This window comes from Centropristis striata, chromosome 6 (genome assembly GCF_030273125.1).
Source record: "Centropristis striata isolate RG_2023a ecotype Rhode Island chromosome 6, C.striata_1.0, whole genome shotgun sequence".
In the NCBI taxonomy this organism is placed as follows: Eukaryota; Metazoa; Chordata; class Actinopteri; order Perciformes; family Serranidae; genus Centropristis; species Centropristis striata.
In genome coordinates, this window is record NC_081522.1 from 33,585,312 (window position 1) to 33,611,084 (window position 25,773).

The window sequence follows — 25,773 nt, forward strand, 5'->3', positions numbered from 1 at the left end:
TATTCTCTGATCCAGTTCTAATAATTGCTAACCCTTCAGTTAACCTCCTATTTCTATATTGAAGTTCAAAGATTATTGTTGCTAAAGCAACACACCTGTTATTATCCAGCTCGTTAAAAGGCATTATTATGCACATGGCATTGAAACAGGTACTTGTTCCTACTTGAATCTGCACTTTTTTTATTTTCTAAGCTTTCACTTTCCTTTACCAATGACTGCTGATTTCTTCTATTCTTCTTGAACCAGTTCTCAGAGGTTTCTTTGTCTCTTTCTGCCCTCTCAGCTGTCAGTCTGATTGAACCATTGTACACTGTTCTGTTCTCCATCTCCAAAACAAACCCTTCATACCGAACAACATCTGTTTTGAAGAGAACTACAGCTTAAAAAGACCAGGGGCGGGGCGTCCCGGTGGCTCACACTGGTAGAGCGCGTACCATTAAGGCTGAGTCCTTCCTGCGGCGGACCCGGGTTCGAATCCAGCCTGAGGTCCCTTTGCCGCACTTCCTCCCCTCTGTCTCCCCCTTTCTATCTATCACTATCAATAAAGCAAAAATGCCCAAAAAATAATCTTAAAAAAAAAAAAAAAGACCAGGGGCCTCATGTATAAACGCTGCGTACGCACAAAAACATTGCGTACACAGATTTTCCCACACACGCCTCATGTATGAAAAGTGAACCTGCCGTGAGAATGTGCGGTGTCTTTTATGCTCTATTTAAAACGTGTTTCATATCTAAACTCAAACTACACACAACTGGCTTTGTGTTTACAGTTTATAGCTCTCGGACAATGAAGGAAAAATGCCGTTTACCACCCTCAATAACCCGTTCTAAATATGAGGGGGAGAGGATTTTTTTTTTATCCATTACCATATTTTAGATTTCACCTGCGTACTGCTGCTTACTTATACTTCTTACTAAATAATTTGTGTCTTTTTTTTGGTAATTTTGTGTCTTCTTTTTGTAATTTTGTCTTTTTTTTGTAATTTTGTGTCTATTTTTGGTAATTTTGTCTTTTTCTATTAATTTTGTGTATTTTTGGGTCATTTTGTGTCTTTTTTTCATTTTGTGTCTTTTTTTAGTAATTTTGTGTCTTATTTTTGGTAATTTCGTGTCTTTAAGTAATTTAGTTTTTTTCTGTCATTTTGTGTCTTTTTTTAGTAATTTTGTTTCTTTTTTCTGTCACTGTGTCTTTTTTTTGTAATTTTGTGTCTTGTTTTGGTCACTTTGTGTCTTTTTTAAGTAATTTAGTTTTTTTCTGTCATTTTGTGTCTTTTTTAAGCAATTTTGTGTCCTATTTTTGGTAATTTCGTGTCTTTTTTAAGTAATTTAGTTTTTTCTGTCATTTTGTGTCTTTTTTTTAGTAATTTTGTTTCTTTTTTCTGTCACTTTGTGTCTTTTTTTTTAAGTTATTTTGTGTCTTTTTTTGGTCATTTTGATACTGCCTCCAGTGGGCCCCAGGTAATTTGAGTTTGAGACCCCTGGTCTACATATTTTTTTTATTTAAACTATTTTCTTTCTACCGAATTTTCCCCCGGGGATCAGTAAAGTATTTCTGATTTTGAATAATATGGAGCCCGCTTATTTTTTACAGATAACCTGCCTTAATGAATGCCTATGATCGCCAATTGCTTCTCTTTGGTTTAACATGGAGATGTTAACACTGCAGATGCACAGGATCCATGACACACAGATCCCTCTACAGTCACTTTACCATCTTTTTCCAATATTTGAATCCTTGAAATTATCACCCAGATTTTGGTGAAAGTTTACTGTAGCACTGTGGGTGCAAATAGAACAATTTCTGGTTTCAAACTAATGAGACGAACTACACCTCTCCCCTACAATTAAAATCAAAGTTTGCACAACATGAGCAAAACCCGTCTCTCAAAACATTCGTGACTCTTCTTCATGAGGAGCACCAGCAGACTCTAAAATTAACCTGATCTTAATTCGATTTTTACACCTCAGCTGATAATTTTCACACACCTGACATATTTCTTATCACACACAAAAAAAGAAGCTAACTCTCTCTTCAGTCATATGGTGAATGCATTTCCTTTTATGGGGGGGGGGTTTGTCTGTCTGAGCAGGTAACAAGCTGTAAATAGACCTGTGTGATCACAGGTCAAACACACTGAGGACCTATTGAGATTCAACACACGTGAGCAGTTAACTCAAGCTCAAAATAACAGGTTTTTCTAACAAAACATCAGATGTCTGGTAGATCAAACTATAAAAAATATGGTTATTATAAAACAAGAGACCCTATAAGGCCAACAGTATGGCAACACCCTGCATGTAAAAAAAAAACAAAAAAAAACTGATCATCTCCACAAACCTATAGTACTTATTAGAATTAAAAAAAACAGATCAAACTACTCCAAAGAACTAAAAATACTACTAAGATATAGAGGTGTGAATCAGCAGAGGCCCTACGATACGATTTTATCCCGATACTTGAGTCACAATCTGATATTTTTTTACGATTTTAAGCATTTTGCGATACAATACATTGCGATTTAACTGCTTAACTGCATTTTGTGTTCACAAAATTAGATTCAGTCAAGAATTGTTTTGTCAAATAAGAGAAATTTCTCAGTCTATTCATCTCACTTGTCTTTTTATTTCTTCACAATGTGAGTCAAACCCACAGACTGATCAACAAAGTATCCAGTCAAACTGAACTGAACTGATATCAAACATGTATGGACGACAACAACTGCAGCATTTTATCAAACTTTCCTCAACTTTAAACTTCACTGCTCTATATAGCTTTGATACGGCTGTGTCCGTGAAATAACATCTCGACGGAGTTACATACCTGGGTTCCAATGTCTTTAGCATGTAGCTAAAACTAGAGATAGACCGATATATCGGCAAGCCGATATATATCGGGCCGATATTTGCGTTTTTTTACTTGTATCGGCATCGGCCGTTACGTGCGTGCGTTCGCCGGTCAATTAGCCCATTTCACTGAGCCAACACCAGGCAAGGCTCGGTGCAACATCTGCCATTCTCTGGTGAGCTGCTGCTGATACCAGAAAAAAGAAAAACACATCAAATATGTGGATCATCTGAGGCGCCACCACCTCGAGGCCTAGAACAACATGCAAATCGTTTGCTATCCAACTGTTAATATGTTTTGTTTGCTTTGTTAATAAATGTTTCTTTTAGACTTGTGTAACATTTGTTATCATTGTGTCATTGTTATCATGTAAATGGAGGGAGAAAAGACAACATTGGCTTCAAGAATCAGCCCAAAAAAATCGGCAGCACATATCGGGGATCGGTTAAGACTGATGTCAAAATAATCTGTATCGGTATTAAAAAACCTGTATCGGTCGACCACTAGCTAAAACCATCATAACTTTGCAGCGTCACTTCGACAACTTCCCGATACGATATCCTGAGGCACGCCTATAGATTCCTTAGGTCTTCTAGTTTTATATGATACAAGTATCTCCAATATATTCATAAAAGTGTGCCCGCTATGGCCTCCAGAACAAAAAAAAACGATTGAAAGAATGAAAATACTGTCGGCCGCCGGAACACTAAATATGGATATTGCCACGCAACTATCGCGATACTATGCTGTATCGATTCCCCCCCCCCCACCTCTATTAAGATACTCAAAAATACTTCTCAGAAATGGAGTCTGGTTTTGGGTTCAGTCAGTTTGTTGCGGTGGTGAGCGTTTGGGGAGTTTGAGCGACTGGCAGTATGTTTGCGGTTGAATCATGATGCTTTTTCTTCCCTGTTCCTGTAATTCACCTTTCTGATTGCTTCTGTTGTTACAGTGACCTCCAGCCTGTGCTGATGACTCAGATCATTCTCTTCATTTAATAACATGTGGGCGAGGTAAGTGGAGAAAGTGACAAACTCATGCTGCTTTACCATCTGTCACTTTTGTCCAATCCGTTTGACAGAAAACGATTTCATTGGCCAATCGAGGTTTATCCATCATGGAGCATCACGCCTTTCATTTGGATCACGCAACAACAACACGAGGCTTCAAGTTGAGGTTGTGATATTTTTCATGGAGACGAATTTAAACCAGTGACCTCCAGATGATCTCATTCTACACACAACTTCAAACTCATTAGCTCGACTGCTGTTTTACATTAAATAATAGGTTGATGAAGCATTTAGTTGTGGTTGAAAATATTCAGTGTAATGAACCAGCTCCGTTTGACTGTGAAGAGCTCTTTAACGCCTCCAGGGTCGAGTGTAGACGTGCGTCACGACGACAGAGCTGGAAAACAAACCCTGTGCAGCCTTGCGGGCTCCATAACACCAACTGACAAATGATCACTTCATACAGCGAGAGAGACAAAAGAAATGGGAAGAAATGAAGTTCAAAAGATTGGTAAATCAAGCAAATATTAAAGAGAAACATCAGACTAATTTTAGTCATTCTCTATCACCATTTGAAAGTGTAAACTCACTGATTAAATCTCCAAAGGAAGATGAAGATGTCTAATGAACAACTCCAAAAAAAGAAATTGAACTCTTATGAATATAAAAGAAAATCACTGTTCATTTTCTTTTTGGTTTCGCCGATTCATGAGATGGACACACAAACACACTTTGATTTTGCAACAAAGACTCTGAGTGACTTCTCTGAAACTTACCTTCATTCTAATCTTTTAAGAGAATATTATTATTGGAACAACCACTGGTCTACAAAGTTTGCCGTCTTTGAGGTAGAAAATGAAGCATTGGCAGCCATGCAGAAGGGTTTAATGTTCTTTTATTCAGCTTATCCTCCAGTTTCATTATATCCAAGTGATTTTATGGGAGCAACTTCATAGAGCTGACCTGAGGAAGGAATAAATCCATCGTATGCAGCCGCTTCAATGTGTTCAGTCCTTTCTTTATTGCTCTTTCACATCTAGTTGTAATGCTAAGATGCTCTGTCTGTTTACGGGTTTAGAAACTCTAAAACATGCTAAAGGGGCCACATGAAACACGGCAAAGTAGGGCTGGGCGATATATATCGATATAAAAGATATATCAATATATTTTTAAATGTGATATGGAATTAGACCATATCGCATATATCGATATAGTTCAATTTTTTTCTATTTCTTTATATATAAATGCTGCCCTTACTAGGGTTTGTCATATTTAGTTCTTGTGTAAAGTTTGTTATTCTTTTCTCATATAAATATATTTATTTCAGATAAAGATTGACCTACTTTATTTCAAAGGCTATTTTTATTTAAGATATTTTTTAATTAAATGTGCACTTTATGGAGCTTTGATTAAAAAATATATATATATATATATATATATATATATATATATATATATATATATCAGGATATTTATCATATATCGATATTCAGCCTAAATATATCGGGATATGACTTTTGGTCCATATGGCCCAGACAAATACTCTGAACTTAATTCTGCTCAATATAAATTTCATTGCTTTATAAAATGCAGTAAATTATCTCGTCTTGAGCTGCCACTGGTAAGAATACATGTTATGATAGGACTATTTTAGTGTGGAGTAACTCAAATATAGCAGTTAAAAATAGTAAAAACTCCAATTATTATGTCACTTTTCTATTTATTTTAAACACAACATGCATTCAAACCACACAACAATATAGAGCATGTACAGTCATGGAAAAAATTATTAGACCATTGTTTTCTTCAATTTCTTGTTTATTTTAATGCCTAGTACAACTAAAGGTACATTTGTTTGGACAAATATAATGATAACAACAAAAATAGCTCATAATAGTTTAATTTAATAGCTGATATTTAGCCATTTTTCATGGTTTTCTTGATAATAACCAAAATCATTATCAAGAAAACCATGGAAAATGACTATATATCAGCTATTAAATGAAACCATTATGAGCTATTTTTGTTGTTATCATTATATTTGTCCAAACAAATGTACCTTTAGTTTTACCAGGCATTAAATGAACAAGAAAGAAAGGAGAAAACAAGGGTGGTCTAATATTGTTTTCTATATGTTATGCAGCAAACCAGCGATTTATACACTTTATGGAAAAAGGAATAAGTGTTCAATGTAACTCAGTGCATGCACATATACATAAATCGCCTTCAAAATAAAAGCCTGATGTTGTATTGACTTCTAATTTCCGAGTAACCTCGCATGGGCTGGACAGGGACGACCAACGGGCTGCCTAATGCCCACGTTTATTTTAGAGAGGCGAAAAGCGATTAATTGATTAAAACGTCAAAATCAAAAGATTAAGAGATAGTAAGAATAATCCTTTTCTTGCAGCCTTTAAATACATGAATAGTTTCTTTGCCTGCCCTTGACTGCACGTATCACCGCTGTTATCTGAGAGCATCTGAACAACACGGTTTTAACAAACAAAGACCAACTGACAAACAAAACAAACTAAGAGCTTCTGCTGAGGGTTGAACTGAAGCCAAAAACACCAAACCCGCAGCACTCAAACATCTGAGGCCTGGAGGCTTTTAAGATCTGAGGCGGTTTCAGACATTTTTTAGTGGTGTTAAAGTCAAGGTTACAGCAACAGAGAAGTTCCTCTTCAAGCAAACAGAGAAGAAAACGATCTGAGTAAAAGTCTAGCAGGAACGCTATGGCCCTCGAGATGATAAAAGATGTATCGGAGCATGTTAAGAAACACTGAAATGCATTGAAAGTGCTCAGAGGTCAACACAAACCAATTTATTCTTAAATATATTCTGTCCTGTGTATGTGAAGTCAAACAGCGGCTGTGGTCGTGTGGGATTAGCTCTGCAGCAGGAGGTCAGGAAGTGTGTGTTCCATAGCTATAATTCAGTGATTTCTTCTCTGAGAACAGAGTTATTTGTGATTATTACAGGGTGGATGTCCTTGGAAGGAAACAGTGAAAAGGACAAAGGAGCTGCCGGTTTCCTGCCTGCTCTCCTCTGTCACTTCAGCCACAAATGGCTCCACAGGCCATGTGATGCTGATTACCAATGTATAGAAAGGACAATGAAGTCAAGGTGCTGAAACACCAAAAAGGCTGGAGGGGAACTTTATAAAGACAGTGATCTGACGAATGTAACATGTCATTAAATGTCATTCTAACTATCCGTTCTCTTTATTCAGTACTTTATTGAAATGCAGTTGACTTTGGAAAGTCATTTTCCAGTAAAGACGGTGCACCAGGACTATTCTAAACTTTAGTAAAATGTACATTTACTATGACATAGACAGTGACGTTAAATTTGCATTTAACCAGGTGGAACTGCTGTTGATAGTCTTGGTCTAGCCTGACTCGTAATTCGGTGTACCAAATGGTAATAAACAGGCCCGTTGATACAACAAAAGGTTGTTTTTTTTCGGTGTTTGCTGTCCCCACGCCATGCAGTGTTCTAAACAATCACTTGCACACATTCATGTTGTATTGAAAGTAGTAGTAGGGATGTTTCTAAGTTACAGTCATGGAAAAAAATATTACACCACCCTTGTTTTCTTCAATTTCTTGTTCATTTTAATGCCTGGTACAACTAAAGGTAGATTTGTTTGGACAAATATGATGATAACAACAAAAATAGCTCATGAGAGTTTAATTTAAGAGCTGATATCTAGACATTTTCCATGGTTGTCTTCAGCATGATTTTAGTTATTATCAAGAAAACCATGGAAAATGTCTAGATATCAGCTCTTAAATTAAACTCTTATGAGCTATTTTTGTTGTTATTATATGTGTGAAAAGGGGGCAAATTGCACTCAGCTTCAACTTTATGGGTGTGTTTGCAATAATTGGTGCAATATATTTTGTAAATCAGACTTTATGACTGGGTAGATAGCGGCTGCAAGTGATGTGCAATTCATGGTGCCATCAGCAGCTGCAATCCATTCTTTGTGAATTTGCTGCTGACTTTTTAGTTTTGCTCATGTCCCTTCACTAACATGGAAGGGGCGGGGTTTATACTGCAGCTCACCACCAGGGGGCGATCCAGATGTTTTGGCCTCATTAGTGGGAAGCTGATATGTCATCTATCTGTCTTCTTTATAGGGCTGGGCGATATATTTTTAAATGTGATATGGAATTAGACCATATTGTAAACCTTATTTTTGTTTTGATATTTGATTTGACTCCACCTAGGTTCTTTTTTGTTTTTTTGTTTTGTTTGTTTTTTGTGTTTTTTTTATTGCTTTTATTTTTCTACTATCATTCTGTTCTTTCGTGTTGATTTGAACATAAATGAACATGTACATTCTTTATTTTTGTATGTGAACGAAAGAAAAAAAAAACAATAAAGAGAAGTTTGAAAAAAAAAAAGATACTGTTTTATTTCAATGTGCACTTTATGGAGCTTTGATTTTTTAAAAAGGTAATCCTGTTGTTATTCAGTACTTATGTTCACTTAAATAAATGGTTTCAATTAAACTACTTGTGACATGTCGTATTTGACTTTGACTGAACATTTGCTCTCACTTTGTGATAAAAATATCGGGATATATATCGTATATCGATATTCGGCCTAAATATATCAAGATATGACTTTTGGTCTATATCGCCCAGCCCTACTTTATACAAAGTCTATGGGCAAGACAAACAAACAAAAAGGGGTCACATGAATTTTGACGTCTACAGTTTACAAGTCTGTGTGGATTTCATCTGTTAAATGTGACTGACAAGTTAGAAGCTTGAGAAATGTTTCATAAACTGGCATCAGTGTGAATTGTGCTAAAACGAAGCATTCAGGGTCTGATGTTTTCAGCAGAGGTTTGTAATAAAACCTGTCTGAGATAAACGGGGCCGACAGCGGGGAACCTGCAACTACACAACAGGGTGAGTTAGTGTGGTTTGTCTTGTAATTCAATGTGACTTTGCGACCGACACGATGTAATTTATGTCTCAGAGAACTGAATAAAGATGGATGTGTTTTCCCTCTACAGTCACACACAAACACAAGCACACACACATTTCACAGCAGACTCAGAGAAATCATTCCAGAAAGACTTGGGTGGATTTGTCCGGTGTTACACCCAATCTAAAAAGCTGAATGAATCTGAAGCACACCTAACTGACACACACATACACAAACACACGCACACACACCCAGACAGTCGAAGGTTATATTACATTTAGGTGTTTATAAATCGCATCACAAAACCGGTAAATCACTAGTCACCAGGTTAATATCTTTGGGGAAAAGGTGACTTGACTTGTATATAGACACGGCATGTTCTCTATTTTTTCTACTTGTATATATGTTACAGTTAAATGTTTGTGTTTAACTGTCCTGTTTTTAGCAGTTTGTCTATTTCTATCTTCCTGGAAATTGTTCTGCACAGTAAGTATAACCCAAATCCACAAAAGTTGGTTTGCTGTGTAAAACCTAAAAACAGAATGCATCAAATTCAGAGTTTACCATGACATACACTCACTGGCCACTTTATTAGGTACAACTGTTCAACTGCTAGTTGATGCAAATATGTAATCAGCCAATTACACGGCAGGAAATAATTGCATGTAAGCATGTAGACATGGTGAAGAATATAAAAAATATCTCGAAACATTTTCAAATGTGATATTGACCATATCGCATCTATCGATATAGTTAAAAAAAAATCTCTTTATATATAAATGCTGCCCTTACTAGGGTTTGTCATATTTAGTTCTTTTGTAATGTTCGTTATTCTTTTCTCATATAAATATATTTATTTCAGGAAAAGATTGGCCCATTTAATTCCATAGCCTATTTTTATTTAAGGTACGTTTAATTTAAATGTGCACTTTATGGAGCTTTGATTTAAAAAAAAATTATACAGTATTTATGTTCACTTAAATAAAGGGTGTCAATAAAACTACTTGAGACATGTCATATTTGGCTTTGACTTTGACTGAACATTTGCTCTCACTTTGCGATAAAAATATCAGGATATATATTGTATATCGATATTCAGCCTAAATATTTCGGGATATGACTTTTGGTCCATATCGCCCAGCCCTACATCAAAATGGAGAAGAAAGGTGATTTAAGTGACTCTGAACGTGGTGGCCTGGTTGTTAGTCGGAGCATTTCACAAACTGCTGATCTAACAACGATCTCAAGTGTTGACAGAGAACGGTCGGAAAAAGAGAAATATCCAGTGAGCCTTGATGTCTTGTTGATGCCAGAGGTCAGAGGAGAATGGCCAGACTGGTTCAACAGTAACTCAAATAACCACTTGTTATTACCAAAGAAGACCATCTGTGAATGTGAACACGTCCAACCTTGAACCAGATGAAGACCACATCTTATTAGGTACATATTTCACCTAATGAAGTGGCCGTTGAGTGACCAACTGCTGTACTTAAAGAAACTAAAAGAAACTTTAAAGTGATTATTAAAGACTTTCAATCTAAAGTGGCCTCTATATGACCTACAGAAGCAAATGAGACCAACAGGGGTGAATAATGATTTCCCTGATGCCCCGCCTGGTTCCTGGGAGCCAACACCACGCTGCTGGAGGCCCAAGCCAATTTTCTGGGCCCGCTGGAGGAAAAAGGGGCAGCCCTTAATCATAATGTTACAGCCACGTTTGAAAAAAACAAAACAAAAATTATAAACTAACCTATCAGAAACAACCATCAGTGTGATTTGACCTCTACTTTGAAGGGGTGGATTTTTGCCGCAGTTAAACATGCACAAATAAGGCTGGTTAATTCTCAAAGCACCTACAAAGAGTTAATTGTATCCCTAACTATGATGCCAAGACAATAGTGTTTCAGTGCTCAGGTTCTATTTACATATATTTTACATATTTAAATGAACTATACATACGATACAGAACATTAATTAAATATAGATATATTATATGTATATAAATCCTAAGCTTCTTTATCATCTATTTGCTTCTCAATGGGATCATTAGTTACACAGTTAACATCATATTGCCTTGAAAAAGACTTGAAACTATAATGTTGCCAACACCACGCTGCTAGAGGGCCAAGCCATTTTTCTTGGCCCGCTGGAGGAAAAGGAGGCCCAGAAGAACCAGAACCAAGACTTAACGGGGCATTCAATATAAAATGAGAGATTTTCTAACAGCAGTCTGGTGCTCATGGAAACAATTGTTTTTTTTCTGCCAAATGCAACCCAAATAAAAGTTCCTTAAAGCTGCTTTAATATAGGTGTGGATTAAGGTGTGCTCACTTTCATTTTGACCTCCAAATTAAGCGGTTCTTAATATGTTGGCTGGTTGTGTCCAAACTCTCTGATTTCGTTACCCTGCACCAGGCGGCAACCTCCGGGTCTGAGCAGTGAGGCAAACCAGGAAGTGCCTTAAGCTGCATTCTACCAAAAATGCCAGCAGGGGGTGCTGAGAACGGCTGCAGAAGCATTTGGGTCCATTCATTTCAATACAAAATGAGAGAACTTCTCACTTGATTTATTTCCTCAGAATTTTTTTTAGGACAATACTATGGTCTCAATCGCTAGTAAAAAAATCTCTTCAAGACAATTTGATGTTAATAGTGTAAATAATGGCCCAAATTAGAAGAAAATAGAAGCTAAAGAATCATATGATTTGGGGCGTGGCTACCTTTGATTGACAGGTCACTAACAAGGCGAGACGTCATCAGGAGAGAAGCAGAACAATGCATATCCACGGCAACGTGTCCATAAAGTTATATATAACGTTAAATACATATAAAAAAACAACGTTTACCAGTTTGGTCTCATAGCTTTGACCCTTTCACTGTATTTTCACTTAATGACAGTTTATTTGAGTGTTTTGTTTATTAAAAATGTCTTGTTCAGCGTTTGGTTGGACTAACAGACACTCCAAGGAGTCGATGTTCATTTTCTGAGGTAAGTAACGGACATTTTGTTTTTGTTTTTTGCTAGCCAAAACTAACATCCCAGCTAATGCTAACATGAATTAGCAGCGGCTTTGCTCAGTCAGGTTGAGGTGTAGAGAGGCTGTAGTCAGTGTCGTCAGATCCCTCTCCTCCTCCACAGTCCAAATATGGTCTGCTCGCAGTATCGGAAACAAGATGGCGACACAAGATGGCGACGAGTGTAACGCTGAACTCGATGCTTCCAACAGGCCACAATCCAATGGGTGACGTCACGGTGACAACGTCCATTATTTATATACAGTCTATGTTCTGCACCACAGGTGGTAAACAACTATATAAAACGTAAATGTAAAGCGAAACTCCTTCATGTGAAGTCCCACAAAGTGAACGAAAATGTGTACGGAGTGTCGGAGCTCCACAGTTGTATGTTAATGAGCAGCTGTCTGCAGCACTGATAAGAACAGCTGAGAAGCAAAGAGGATCAAAGCTACAGCTTTACTTTCCAAACAACGAGCAGAGAGAGCTGGAAGGAAACGAGCAAACTGACATCTCAGATGGCATCCTTTTTAAAAAGTCCACAGTGATTATTGTGTGGAGTTTGAGCCGAGGTGAGCCTGAGGCACTCGGAGCTGCCGCGGACAAACTGGTGTGTTTTGTTGAACAGAGAGTGAAAGAAATGTTAAACAGGGTTAGGGTTCAATGCTGCACTACACAGTAAGGAGGGACGAGGTCAAGAGTGAACAGATTTTTACTAAGGATTCTCTGCGGTTAAGTTTGACGCGAGGATTAGCAGATTTAATTTAAGTTCACTTATTTCTAGTCTGTGACTTGCAATCTTAGGGTGGTGGTTTTCTTGTCAAATTGTAGTTTCTATTGCAAATTATGCTGCCAAAGATGGATGAGTAATTACTGAAAATGTAATATCAATAGAACTGGGCATTGTTTAAGATGTTATGATACTTGTGCTGGTACCAAAAACACATACGCTACCTTCTTTAGCTGTACAAGAACTTTGCATTGCTAAAATAGAGTAAAAATAAAAGAAACAGATTTTAAATAACACACTATCTGACGGACGATTCTGATTCTGATCAGATATTTGCACACAGATATTTACACATTTGAGCAATGTGTAGATTGTAGATTAAAACTGATCATCTCCACAAAGCTACAGTGCTTACTAGTATAAAAAACAGATCATACTTCTCCAAAAAACAAAAAATACGACTAAGTCATAGAGGTGTGAATCAGCAGAGGCTCCACAATACGATTTTAATCCCGATACTTGAATGACAATACGATATTATTGAGATTTTAAGCATTTTGCAAAATGGTGAGTATTGAGTTTCAATATATTGCAATTCAACTGTTTAACTGCATTGTGTCCACAAAATTAAATTCAATCAATAAATGTTTTGTCAAATAAGACAAGATTATCTTTTTATTTCTCCCCAATGAGAGTCAAACTCACAGACTGACCAAAAAAGTATTCAGTCAAACTGAACTCAACTGATATTAAACATGTATGGACGACAACAACTGCAGCATTTTATTAAACTTTCAAAAACTTTAAGCTTCTCTGCTCTGAATAGCTTCAATACGGAGCTGTGTATTACAGTACAGTATATTCCTGAAAGTGACTCAGGAAAAAACAGAAACGGTGAAAATACTGACGCAAAAATAAACACTAAATATCAATACTTGGCGGCCATGAATCAGTATAATATCGCCACGCAAAATATCTCAATACTATGCTGTATTGATTTTTTTCCCCCACCTCTAGTTAAAACGTGTTTAGAGGGGGACTTTACGATTCCTGAGTTCTTGATGAGGAAAAAAAAGGATAGATACTGCAAACAAGCACTCAATTAATTATCTAATGTTGCACTTGATGGCATAAGAAAATTCCTTAGCAATGCTACGCAGTTTAAATAGTATTTGAAAGTCTGTTCCGTATGCTATTCTATTCTGCCGATGTCACTTGCCAGCCATAACTTATCACAGCACACAACTCAAAGGGCTTTAGAATAAACAAAAAGGAAAGATCGAGACATAAAGGGAAACAAATTAAACTAAACAGTTATGTAGCTCCATCATTCCTGTTGGTTCAAACGAACATCCAACAGATGAACCGGCGCCGCTGTGTTCCCATCTGATTCCTATATATCTGATGAATCCGTGTGCAGTCAGCAGGTTAGATCAGGAACAGCCTCTCCGTCTCACTCTGTAATCTGAGGAAGCTCAGCAGACACACGGCCTGTTTTGATCCTTTATTTACCAGAATTGTTGACTAAGGCTGTGCGCTTTCCTTCTCCAATACTTTCTATTACTACCATTTGTTTGTTTCTACACAGTTTATTTACAGGCCCATGTGTATGTCTGACTTTATGTGCCAGATATCAACACCAATCATTGTGCTTCTGCTGATCCATGCAAACCAAAGATTTAATTCAGACGAAGTTCTTCAGAGTTGTGTTGTTCGACTAATGCCACAGTGAACTGACGAACTGTAAAAAGTTTCTCTACCATCTTATTTACAGGCTTCATACACTTTTTCAGTGGTCAAATTCAAGCACTTGTCAAGGACTTTCAAAGTCTTTTTCAGTATCTTACACCTGTTGAAAATTGCATGTTTTAGATGAGTACTTGCATACTAAAAGGGGAGATTGAGTATCGATACTCAAAAAAGTATCGATACTAAAATGTTGTATCCAGATACAATACTAATTTTCAAAAGTATCGAGTATCTGAGGCTTGTTATCATAGTTGCAGTTTCTTTTTGCACAACTGTTTTTTATTATAAATAGTTAACCTGTGGTTCTGTTAATTTTCACATGTTGCATTTTTCTTGTTAATAAAAATATTTCTGTTAAATTTTGGGGTCTTTGTTTTTATCCTTGTGGTATCGAAAATGGTATCGAGTATCGAATATTTTCCTGAGTATCGGTATCGAGTTGAAAATTTTAGTATCGTGACAACCGTAATACCAAGAGCGATGGTTTTACATTTTTAGGAGGAACGGTCTTCATTTCAGATAGGCTACTCATTATTTTTTACATTGAACATGTGATTATCTATAGTGTATAGATGGATATAGTCAGATTGCAAGAAAAATACAGTAAGAATTTCAAGCATTTACAAGCACTTTATCCAAAATCCAAGCACTTTTTAAACCTTGAAAATACAACATTTAAAGCATTTTCAAGGATTTCAAGCACCCGTACGAACCCTGTATTTAGGAAACTATCTAGTCAACAGAAGAGGCTGCGGTCACAGCAACAACAACAAAATGTCAGAAAATGAAAAGACAGCAACATAAAAGAGTTTACTTTTCATTCATGTACAAGAATGATTCAAAAACATTATAATCTGACCTCAAACTCAACAGTATTTTGTTGGCTCACCACGATTGACTGAAGTGAAAACTTTCTCTTTTTTCAGTTAAGAAGCATTCAAAGCAAAATGTCATAAATGCTGCTGTTGACCTTGTGCTGATGAGTTGCATGAAAACAAAAAGTAGAACACGAACAATGTTTTGTCTCCAACTCACTCACATTTTTCACAGTTTCATAACATAACTTCAGTGTGCACCTTATGTGCAACAGTTTTAAGTTTTGCTCTTCAGAGTCTGAAAAATGTGCATGTCAGTAGGCCTGTCACGATAATTACGATATCAAGTTATCGTTCGATATCTAAAATTGGAAACGATTTTTTCTGGACTCAATATATTGTTGTTTACACACATGACTTTTTGTGCTTTTTCTGTTGTGTTTAAAGTAATACTGCAAATGTTTGACAGGCAGTACGATTGCAGAAAAATACTATATTTCCCCGAGTAGCCCTTCCAGCTGTTTATATGTTATTTTAATAATAAAATAATATAAAACATAATGTTTATATCAGTGCATTTTTTTGTTAACCCATTTAAGCCGGCAATGCATTACCGAATTTCTACCATTAAAACCAGGGGCGCTGTTGCGTTATTCTACCATTAAAGCCGGGAAAGCGGAAACGTCGTTTTGTAGTATTTGTAGTTTTTTCCACCTATTTTCTGTCTCTAGCCCAATGAAATGCATCAGAATACATGTGGGAGTGTCGCAAGGCAACATGGGACTTCTCCAGAACTGAAATCATGGCGGAAGACGACTATAGCGGAGGGAGCTTCTGTTGAATTTCCAGAAAAACTTCAGGTTTTAGGGGGTTATTTTAAAATCGCCCATAGGTTTTACAGGCACTTTTTCCAGGGGTTTTAGGCCTAAATGGGTTAACAGAGATCGATAGTGTATATTTAATATTTCTTTTCCACATTTAAATTCCAATGTTTAATATTCTCGAGATTAAAAAATGCATTGCTGTGGAAAAGGATGTACTCATGATGCTCTAATATCGTTAGAAAACTAAAACGATTGTGATAGTTTCTGGGAAAATATATCATATTTAATATGTCCTAAAAAAATTGTTATCGTGACAGGCCTACATGTCAGTGATACTACACATGTTCCGGATAAAGAATTATAGAAGCAGGTTGCAACTCAAAGTAAATGTCTGAGTCTCGATCCATTTACCTTCAGTGTTCCAGCGATTTAACATATTGATGTTACATATTATTCTCTGATTTCTAGTTACTTTTTCGCCATTTCCATTTGGGATCAATACGATTTAAGTTTCCATCTCATTTTGGGTGACGTAAATATGTTGCAATGGAGTGAAAGAGAGAGGTCAACATTCGCTGAAGAACCCACAACAACTATGGATGAAAGTTCAGAAGAGAAACCAAAGAGTTTTTTCTGCCCATATATCCAGGTTAAGAACCTCCAATAGAGTCACTATGATGTGAAACAACCTGAAGCTCTTACTGAATATATTCTAGTGTTGTTTAGGCAGGATTCGGCCCTGGATATGTACTTATTTATCCATGAATACTCATAGTACTCTGGCAAGTATGTCAAAAATACTGCTCTTGTCTATGTGTATTGATAAACTAAGTATATTATGAGCTTTTTTAATCTTTTCCCTCCCGATATTGTATAATTTGTGCAAATCTGAACCATGAAATCATCATACTGCATTAGCTGTTGTTCACTAAGTTAGTTTTAAACTGAAGAAAACACCCAAAAACATGATGATTAAGAGGTAAAAACTTAAATTAAATCTATATATGATCAGTAAACTGGGTTTTGGACAACTGTGTGTACCAGTATGTCTGGAAGGAGTGTGTATGTTCTGCTGTCCCAGAAGTAAATATGTGACATCTGTAGGTTCAGATGTAATGGAGTTATGACTGAGGATAAGACACTACAAAATAGGTTAAAAAAGGCTCAAAAATGTCCAAATTTTAACAGCCAGCTGTAGGTAATTTTTGCTCTGACCTTCAGCTGCGTGGAGAAGACTGCATGGTTGTCGTAGACGAGGATATTGGCGATGAGGCTCTCTTTCTTTTTAGAGAAGGAGGACGGTCCCTCCATGGCGTACGGGTCAACTATCACCTTCTGTAGATTGTGAGGACACTTGGTCCCGTCCCACACCTAGAAAATAAACAAATGACACAGAGCAGGACACAATATATTTTTTTCTAGAGGCAGAGAAAGATAATTATGTTGATGTAGGGCTGGGCGATATGGCAAAAAAAAAAAAAAAGATCACGATTAAGTTTTTCATCTCATCAGATCTCGATTATAATCACATTTGTTTTTAAACTGCCAGTTTTAAAGCATCTGTACTGAAAACTAAAGAAACTAGAGATAAGTTCAATATTTTATTAACATACGAAGTAAATAAAGCAAATTAAATAAGATGAACATAGAAAAGTATAAAAACAATTTTTACTCAACAGTACAACAAATGTAGAAAAATATAAAATAACACAGTGAACTACTTTAAAGTCCTGAGTGTTTCTGCAGGTATGCAAGATCCAAAAAAGACAAATTGTGAGATTTGTTGTTGTTAGAAAGCCCACGCTGTTAATGTTTTGCAAACTTGTCTATTTAACTATGTTCCATTCATTAAAGACTTGTATCTCTGTAAGTTTTCATATGTCCCACACTCTTGAACGCACCATATCGGTTCTGACGATGTTGAATGCACCATACCTGTGTGTGAAGTGCCGTGATGTGAATATTTGTTTTCTCTTGATACAGCTGCGGATAGATTGTAATTTCCTTTACTCTTTCCCAACATTAACCTGTTCCTCCCTGGTTTATTGCCCCGAGTCATGGCTGACATCTATTTCACTGCCCTCAGCTCCACGTTTAGCTCCACGTTCAGTCTTTTGAGTTTACCTCAACTTACAAACGGAGCAGGAAAGGTCGACTCCGATTGGCTGTTGTCACGCACATTTCAGACCGGTTTGATCGAGTAAATACGCTCACAGCTGACCACAGTAATCGACCTGAATTTTATTGCGATCACTAATCGCGATCACTAATCGCGATCATATAATAGCGATCATATAATAGCCCAGGTGTATGTTGAAGGATCAGTCTGTCCAAATGTATGGTCCACAACTTTATATCTCAACACCTTGCTGTCAGATGAATCTCTATAAATAGAGAATGTGATGAAGACCAATTTGTAGAAATGATTTCATTCTTTGAGGCTGCTTAGTTCCATTGAAGGGAAAACATAATGTGTTTGGGGAACAAAACAAACCTGTCACACACAACTCTCCGTGTTAATTCACTAATTATTTTCAGTCACTTCCAGTTTGTCATTTTCATGATTGCAGTTAAGATAACGTCAATACCTTCCAGCTGCTCAAAGGGCGCAATGCTTCCGATGCCTGGGAGGCTTTGAAATCGAAACTTGTGCGGGAAGTGTTTGATGACAATTAGTTTGCAGGGATCGAAGTTACAGATCCCCCCCCCCCCCCCCCCCCCACACACACACACACACACACACTTCTAATGCAGTTGAGAGAAAATAGCGCTTAACAAACTCTTAGCAGTGTGATCTCAGGTGCTTGGTGAAAGCTAGACAAAAATCTATTCTTGGTGTGCTAAACTGTTGTGATATGGAGAACATCCTCTCCTGGTTGAATGTGTTGTTGCGTAACAGCAGGCAACACCCTCAGAGCAGCTTTAGAAATCAGTGAGAGCAGACTGGCAGCAGACCAGCGGTCGCTGCCAAATCCTGTTCAAATTTATCTCCTCTATCAGTCTCACTGGCAGGAAACCAGCCATCACTTACAGCCTCATTTCTGTTCTGAAAACGGAGGTGGCTGGTAAAACAGCTCAGGACTAAGATAAAATAGATGAGACCTACTCCCACTGAGGTCACCTGACTGTGAAGTACTTTTACTAGAAGACAGATGAAGACTGAAGGCAAACAGATCCATTATTCTACAGGGAAAAGTCGAATGCCAAATGCTTCAGTTTCCCTAATCAAAGCAGGTTGAAGTTTTAAAAGAGATAAGACGGCGACGCAGCTTCCTAACACGACAACAAGTCACATTAACACCGACAACAGGAGAAAGAACAGGTGACTGTGGGTATTAAAAGCAAGACGATAAGAACAAATACATAGAAGCTGACAGTAAACAGCCTCCAGGGAAGCTTCCTGGTGATAGTGATGCCACAGTATGAACACACAGGAAGTTTTCTGTTATTTATTAGTAGGAAACATCCCACACTAACAGATAAACTCCAGCCTCAGATCTGAGGCCTGGGGGGGATTCTTGTTTTTACAGTTTTAAATGTAAAATTGATGGAGCCTTTTGCCTCTTCTTTACCAAACTTGTACAATTTCTAAAAGTTTGCTTTTGATGAATTCTTAAATCGATCCGTGACCTGCAGAGCAGACGGATCCTGACACGTCTGGTCTTTCTATCAATGCAGCTACCAAATAACTGACCAAACTGTTTCCTCCCTCACTGATACATGGTTGCCCATACATTTGGAATAAAATACTTTTTACTGCTTTCCATGAAATTATTGTGACAATGTGTAATGTATATTTTGTCAAAACTTTATTTTTAATCTCTTATAGTAAAAACTCCAATCATTATGTCACTTTTCTATTTATTTTAAACACAACATGCATACATTACATTTGCTCTCACTTTACAATAAAAATATCGGGATATATATCATATATCGATATTCAGCCTAAATATATCGGGATATGACTTTTGGTCCATATCGCCCAGCCATAATACTAACCTCATTACCTTGTAGAAATGCACCACAGTTAGTTTAAAGTGATAGTTGACTGTATTTGTAGCAGTCTTACCCTCAGCACGGTGCAGCGGGAGTCCATGGGAGCTTTGGCGAGCAGCTGGCAGGTCAGGTCGAAGTAAGCTTTGGGCTGCACATCAGACAGACGGACTGTGGGAACAGGTGGGAGAATCGACTGGCTGGCGCTCCAGGACCGCAGCTCCTCCACGATCCGACGGTCCTCCTGGTCAAAGTGGAAGGAGAGGCTGGAGGTCCGCGGCTCAATGTCTCGGCCTTGCCCTCCGTCAAACGTCAACGCAGAGAAACCCGGAGATTTGACCAGCCAGGTGGAGTCGTTGCGTTGCTGAAGCTGTGCAGAGAAACGTGGAATCGTTCATCAGTGACCTCTTTAACACAGATCAAGTCAAGTAATCAAATTTAACGACTATACTGGTGGTTTTAAGCTCTTGTCTTGTCAAAATATGGTTACTAAAAGAACCGGTCTGGAACACAGGGCGGACCTTGACTCTGTGCATGCGAACGATGTCTCCGTTTTGAAAGATTTTAGGATGGTCCTCCAGCTTCTTACAGAAGATGGTGCACTTGATCGTCTCGTTGGACTGATCGGTAATCTTGAAGTATGAGTGAAAGTCTGTGGAAAGAAAACTTCTGTTGGTCAGGAATCAAGCGTAAAACACTGACTATAAGAAATCTTTAGGAATATGATAAAGAACAGGTCTCAGTTTTACATTTAGTTATTATTCATTATTCATTACAGGACATATTCACACTTTAAAGTCCTTTTGACTTTCTAATCCTGCTGATATAACCCCTTGACAGTAACAGTTGCCAATTGAGAACTTGGCAACCAATTCTTGGCCTTTGCCAATGGCTGTTGCCATCCCAACTCAATGAATAACAAATATCTGTTACAATATGCATCTCCTGTAGAGACCACATCAAACAAACTCCATTGAACAAATGGGTAATTTAATATTTCCCCCAATAAATGTATTGCAAAGCATGGCACAAGATTTCTTAAACTTTACAGAAAACTGTTCTCTTTAATTCTGTATAGGTCCAATCTAGTAATTAAACACTGTTTGATTTATGCAACATCTCAGCTGTTTAGTATCTACATAGTATCTTAACTACTGAAAACACAAGGTGACTAAACATGACAACGGATTGTTCAGTTTTTAGCAACCGCTTTTAAAAGCTGAGCCCTGCCTTGTGGATTAATTTAAAGCCAATGTGAGGTCAAGTCCCTTTATCCATAAAGCATTAAAAGAACAGCAACAACAAGTTGACAAGGTTAAAAATCAGCTGTGCAAGAAAAAGTAATACTTATATAGATGGAGTAAACTGATTCAAACCACTCTGCTGATCTGATTTTGATCTTCGGGGGCAAACATAACCATCTCATACTTGACTTTGTTCAGTCAGAGGAAGTTACCATCAGTCATTTTTATGTACAGATGTCAACTGCCGAATTTCCCATAAATGTTGTTATTGTGAACCCAGTTCTAGATGCCTAAGCAGGTAGCTATAGTGTCTATCCCAGAGGACTAGAGGACTAGGTTGAAATGAACTGGAATGATCCTTGGGACAGTCCTTAAATGTCTGTAAGTTCCTCTGGTTATTATTAAATACAGTGTCATCAGCATAGAAGCAAATATTTGATTAAGATGAATATATACAGGAAAAATAGACCAGAGCAACAAAGCAGACTCTGCCAATACATATAAACTGTATATACACTCGTACATGTTTGTGTATATCTGTTGTGAGTGTGCGTGTGCTTCTGCAGTGTCTGCCCAGATGGATTTTTCCAATATCTCTGTTTACTTTGAGAGATGCCCGAAGGATCCACAGTGATGATGACAAAGTCTGGACCGTTTTCATCTGAGATGCTGTATTTTTTCTTTATCACCCGTCCCAAAAAACACACCAGTCCAACACTCGAACAGTCACACACTTCATCACTCTGTGCTGCACAGCTGCAGGTCAACTCAGACTTTAATCTGCTGATATTTATCATCTTATCATTTCCATCCCTTCGTAATGCTGACACACTGAGTGTAAACCTCCCGGTGATAACTTCATGATGATATCAGCTGCAGTGTGTTAACGCGGACATTAAATAAAACCTGGTTTTATAGGTTTACTAGTGGATTTGATTGCTTTAAAGCCTGAGCAGCCTGTTCATGCCCAGACATGTATTATGAAGGACCATCAACACATAAAATAAAAGAAAATGTTTCGCCGCTGCACTGCTCTCCACACCTCTCAGAGTGTGTTACAGGAATAATCCGAGGTGTTTCCATCTAGACAAAACTGTGTCTGCTTTCACACGGCACTGATCCAGCTTACATTACTTCATGAAAGATTTTCTCTTCTTTTCTGCCTGTCAGCTCATTTCTGTCCCCGAGGAGGTGATGTAGTTTATGTTTCCAGGTCTTTTTTGATCAATAACTATCAATCTTTGTAACATTTTTAAACACAGCTCCAAAGAAATCTCAAACTCGCCTGCTGAGCAGCTTAACGTCTCTGTCCATGGTGCTGAAAAGGCTTGAACTTTTTTCTTTGTTTTTTTTTTCAGTCCGTCTGGTTTTAAAGCAGTAACTGCTGTTTAGCTTCACGGGACAAACTTGTTGTTACACTTTTACATACTGATAAACTTCAGATTATATCTTTTTTTAAATATATGAAAATAAAAGTTGAAAAAACCTTCATGCTGTGAATAATATATATTACGAAAAAGATTAAGTAAATATAAATATTTATTTTAAATCAAACTATTATTTGAAAAAAGTGTGATATTATAGCTTTATTCTTTAAATATAAATGAAATGAAGGAAATGTTTCATTCTGACATTATTGTAATAAAATTCCTGTTTTCTGTGGAAAACATTTACAATGTTAAGACATTTTGAAAAAAAGTGCAAGTATACATTTTGTGAAAAAATATCAAAGCATTGTGGAAAAATTGATAGAATTTATAACATTAAGACTTTCTCTCATGACTTATTCTGATGAGAATCATTTTTTGTTAAATAACGACTTTTGCTCATAATAACTATTTTAATCCAACAATATTAGTTTTATGGTTACGGTAACACTTTTTATTAAATTAAGACATCTTTATTCAAAATATTCTAAAATCATTTTCACAGCACTGACTTAATTGCTTAAATCCAAGCAGTGGTCATAAAACTCATCAGATAAGCGAACAGAAAGGTGATGCACTGACTTTTCAAATCAAGTGCCATCAAGTCTAATGTTTGCTAATTAATAAATGTTACCATGCCAACACAATGAGCTAAGATGGTAAACATTAGGAATGTGCGTTTGAAAGAAACCTGCCAACTCGATTATCTATAATGTTAACGATCAATTAATCGATTAATCACTGCATGCATACATGCACAAAATAAAAAGATATATGTACAGTACTATGCAAAAGCCTGTTTTGATAACGGCCGCTTTTATTTTGAAAGGACGAAAAGAGACTTGATCCTGTTGATGGTAAAAACTAAATCAATTGAGATTAAACTATAAAGATAACGTCAAGGAGTTCAATGTTTTATGTTTTAGCCCCCGAAGAGGCATGAGGTTAGTTTTCACAGTAATCCTCATATTTAAGAGTGTTTTTCTGTTTAAATATGTTTTGGATAAAATTAAACCTAGTAATTCATGCTAGCAAGGTTTGATACAGTAAGCTAGTTTTACTCAAATTAATACTCTTGTATTTCTGTGTGTTTTATGATTGTTATTGCAACTTTCAGTTTGCAAACTGTAGCTTTATCCAACTTAATTCTCAGCTCATTGGCTTATTGACGTACAAGAACTGAACGTTCGGCCGTGTTTCTGTTCAGTGATACTGATACGCAGTCAGAGATAAAATTGAAATTAACGACTTGATCAAACATTGATTAATTATTCCCATCCCTAGTAAACATGGTAAACATTATACATGCTCAAAATCTGCATGTTAGCATTAACTTAAAGCATCTACGTATCTAAAAAAATTATTATGTATATATGTATATGTATATGTATATAATTATTAAAGTTATTATGATTCTTCTTCCATGCTGTTTAAGAACAACAAATATTAAATAGTTTGTGTATCTTTCAGGCTTGTCCCACACTGACCGTCGCCGCGACTCTTGTACGGCTGTTTGAAGAAGACCACCACTCCGTACACGTTTACTACAGGTCCAATCGGCAGGTCACTCAGTTTGACGTAAGCAGGTTTTGGAGCCTTGGCCGACCTGGAAACCTGGAAGAAACAGAGCCGGGTTAGAAAAAGCCACCAGCAGCTCCGTTTAGCATGCTGTGCTGCAAACTAGAGTTGTCACGATACCAAAATGTTCAACTCGAAAATATGCAATACTCGATACCATTTTCGATACCACAAGGATAAAAACAAAGACCCCAAAATTTAACAGAAATATTTTTTTTAACAAGAAAAATGCAACATTTAAAAATGAACAGAACCACAGGTTAAATATTTATAATAAAAAACAGTTGTGCAAAAAGAAACTGCAACTATGATAACAAGCTTCAGGTCTGAGGTAGTGCAAAAAATAAATAAATACAATAAACAATGACAATTATAACAATATTTTGAGGTTGTATGCTGTGCTCGGGGGTCTCGATACTTTTGAAAATGAGTATCGTATCCGGATACAACGTTTTAGTATCGATACTTTTTTGAGTATCAATACTTTTGACAACCCTACTGCAAACAAACTTATGTTTAACTCATGTTTTACAAGCCTTATATCACATCCATCATCACAGTGCTATAACTGTGTGTATAACTGAGTCAACAGCTGCCAAACATGCATGTTTGGTTAACAGTAAGGTGGACCCTCCACATCTCATCATCACTTCACACTGTGATGAAGGCAAACTGAGGACACGACAGATTTTTCCAACAATGAATAACTTATATCCATGTTTTCTAAGAACGACAGATTTTGTATTCTTGGCATTAAACGAAAGAAATGCCACCTCTGATGACTGAAAAGCTGGGGAAACAACTGATCAGAGCATCCGATAGTTTCCAGCTTCCTTCATCTCTTCAAAGTTTCCAGTCAGATGTGATTTCAGAGGAGAATAATGAAGATCTGGAGAATGAGCATACGCTCATAAAAGACAAAACCAGAGAGAGGCAGTCTGTCCAAAAATGTTTGTTTTTTTAACCAGCAATTGTTCTACAATGCAGATCAAACTTGAAGAGTCAGAATCAGCCTTTAAAATTTGATCACAGACTTGTAAAAAAAAAAGAAGTAATCCGTTTTATTTATTCTTATTCTGCGAGAGTTATTCTGTCTGTTAATTTATTCTGTTCTAAAAATGTTTATCACAGCTGTACATCACTAATACTGTTTTACTGATCTGTCACAGGCTTAATATTTTATTTCCCGTGGTTGTGAAGCAGTACGCATCTATGATTTATTATATGATTATATCTGGAACAGTGGCAGCAGATGATCTCTGTTGTTAATCAGAGTTTACAGCCGACTTCCAGATTCATTCTCATGAGTCTCTGCAGGCTGATAGTCAGACGGGCTTTAATCATGAAAGGCTGGTGTTATTTTTGCAATTTTGCTTGAGGGGGACAAACAAACAAACAAACAAACAAACTCACTTTATCAGTGCGAGTGCACAAACATTTGGATTGCCTAGCAACCAACAAACTGTGAAATGAGACGACCCACTCGTTCTTTTCGGACTGCCTGAATCAGAAAACACGAGATTCAACAAGCCATTCAGCTTTGGCTGCCCTTCCTATGTCACCTGCAAGCTTATTCAAATATACCACCAAGCCACAG

The 25,773-nt window shown here is 37.0% G+C and overlaps 1 protein-coding gene across 1 annotated transcript in view; it reads right to left on the minus strand.

Moving 5' to 3' along the window:
• The window catches only part of pot1 (protection of telomeres 1 homolog), a 119,560-nt gene that overhangs the window by 45,600 nt on the left and 48,187 nt on the right, over window positions 1-25,773 (minus strand). Inside the window, exons 8-11 of the mRNA XM_059335894.1 lie at window positions 24,086-24,212; window positions 20,449-20,579; window positions 20,004-20,297; window positions 17,147-17,302 (exon numbers count right to left, since the gene is read on the minus strand). Of these exons, the coding sequence (XP_059191877.1) occupies window positions 17,147-17,302; window positions 20,004-20,297; window positions 20,449-20,579; window positions 24,086-24,212 (708 nt within the window). The remainder of the gene's footprint in view (window positions 1-17,146; window positions 17,303-20,003; window positions 20,298-20,448; window positions 20,580-24,085; window positions 24,213-25,773) is intronic.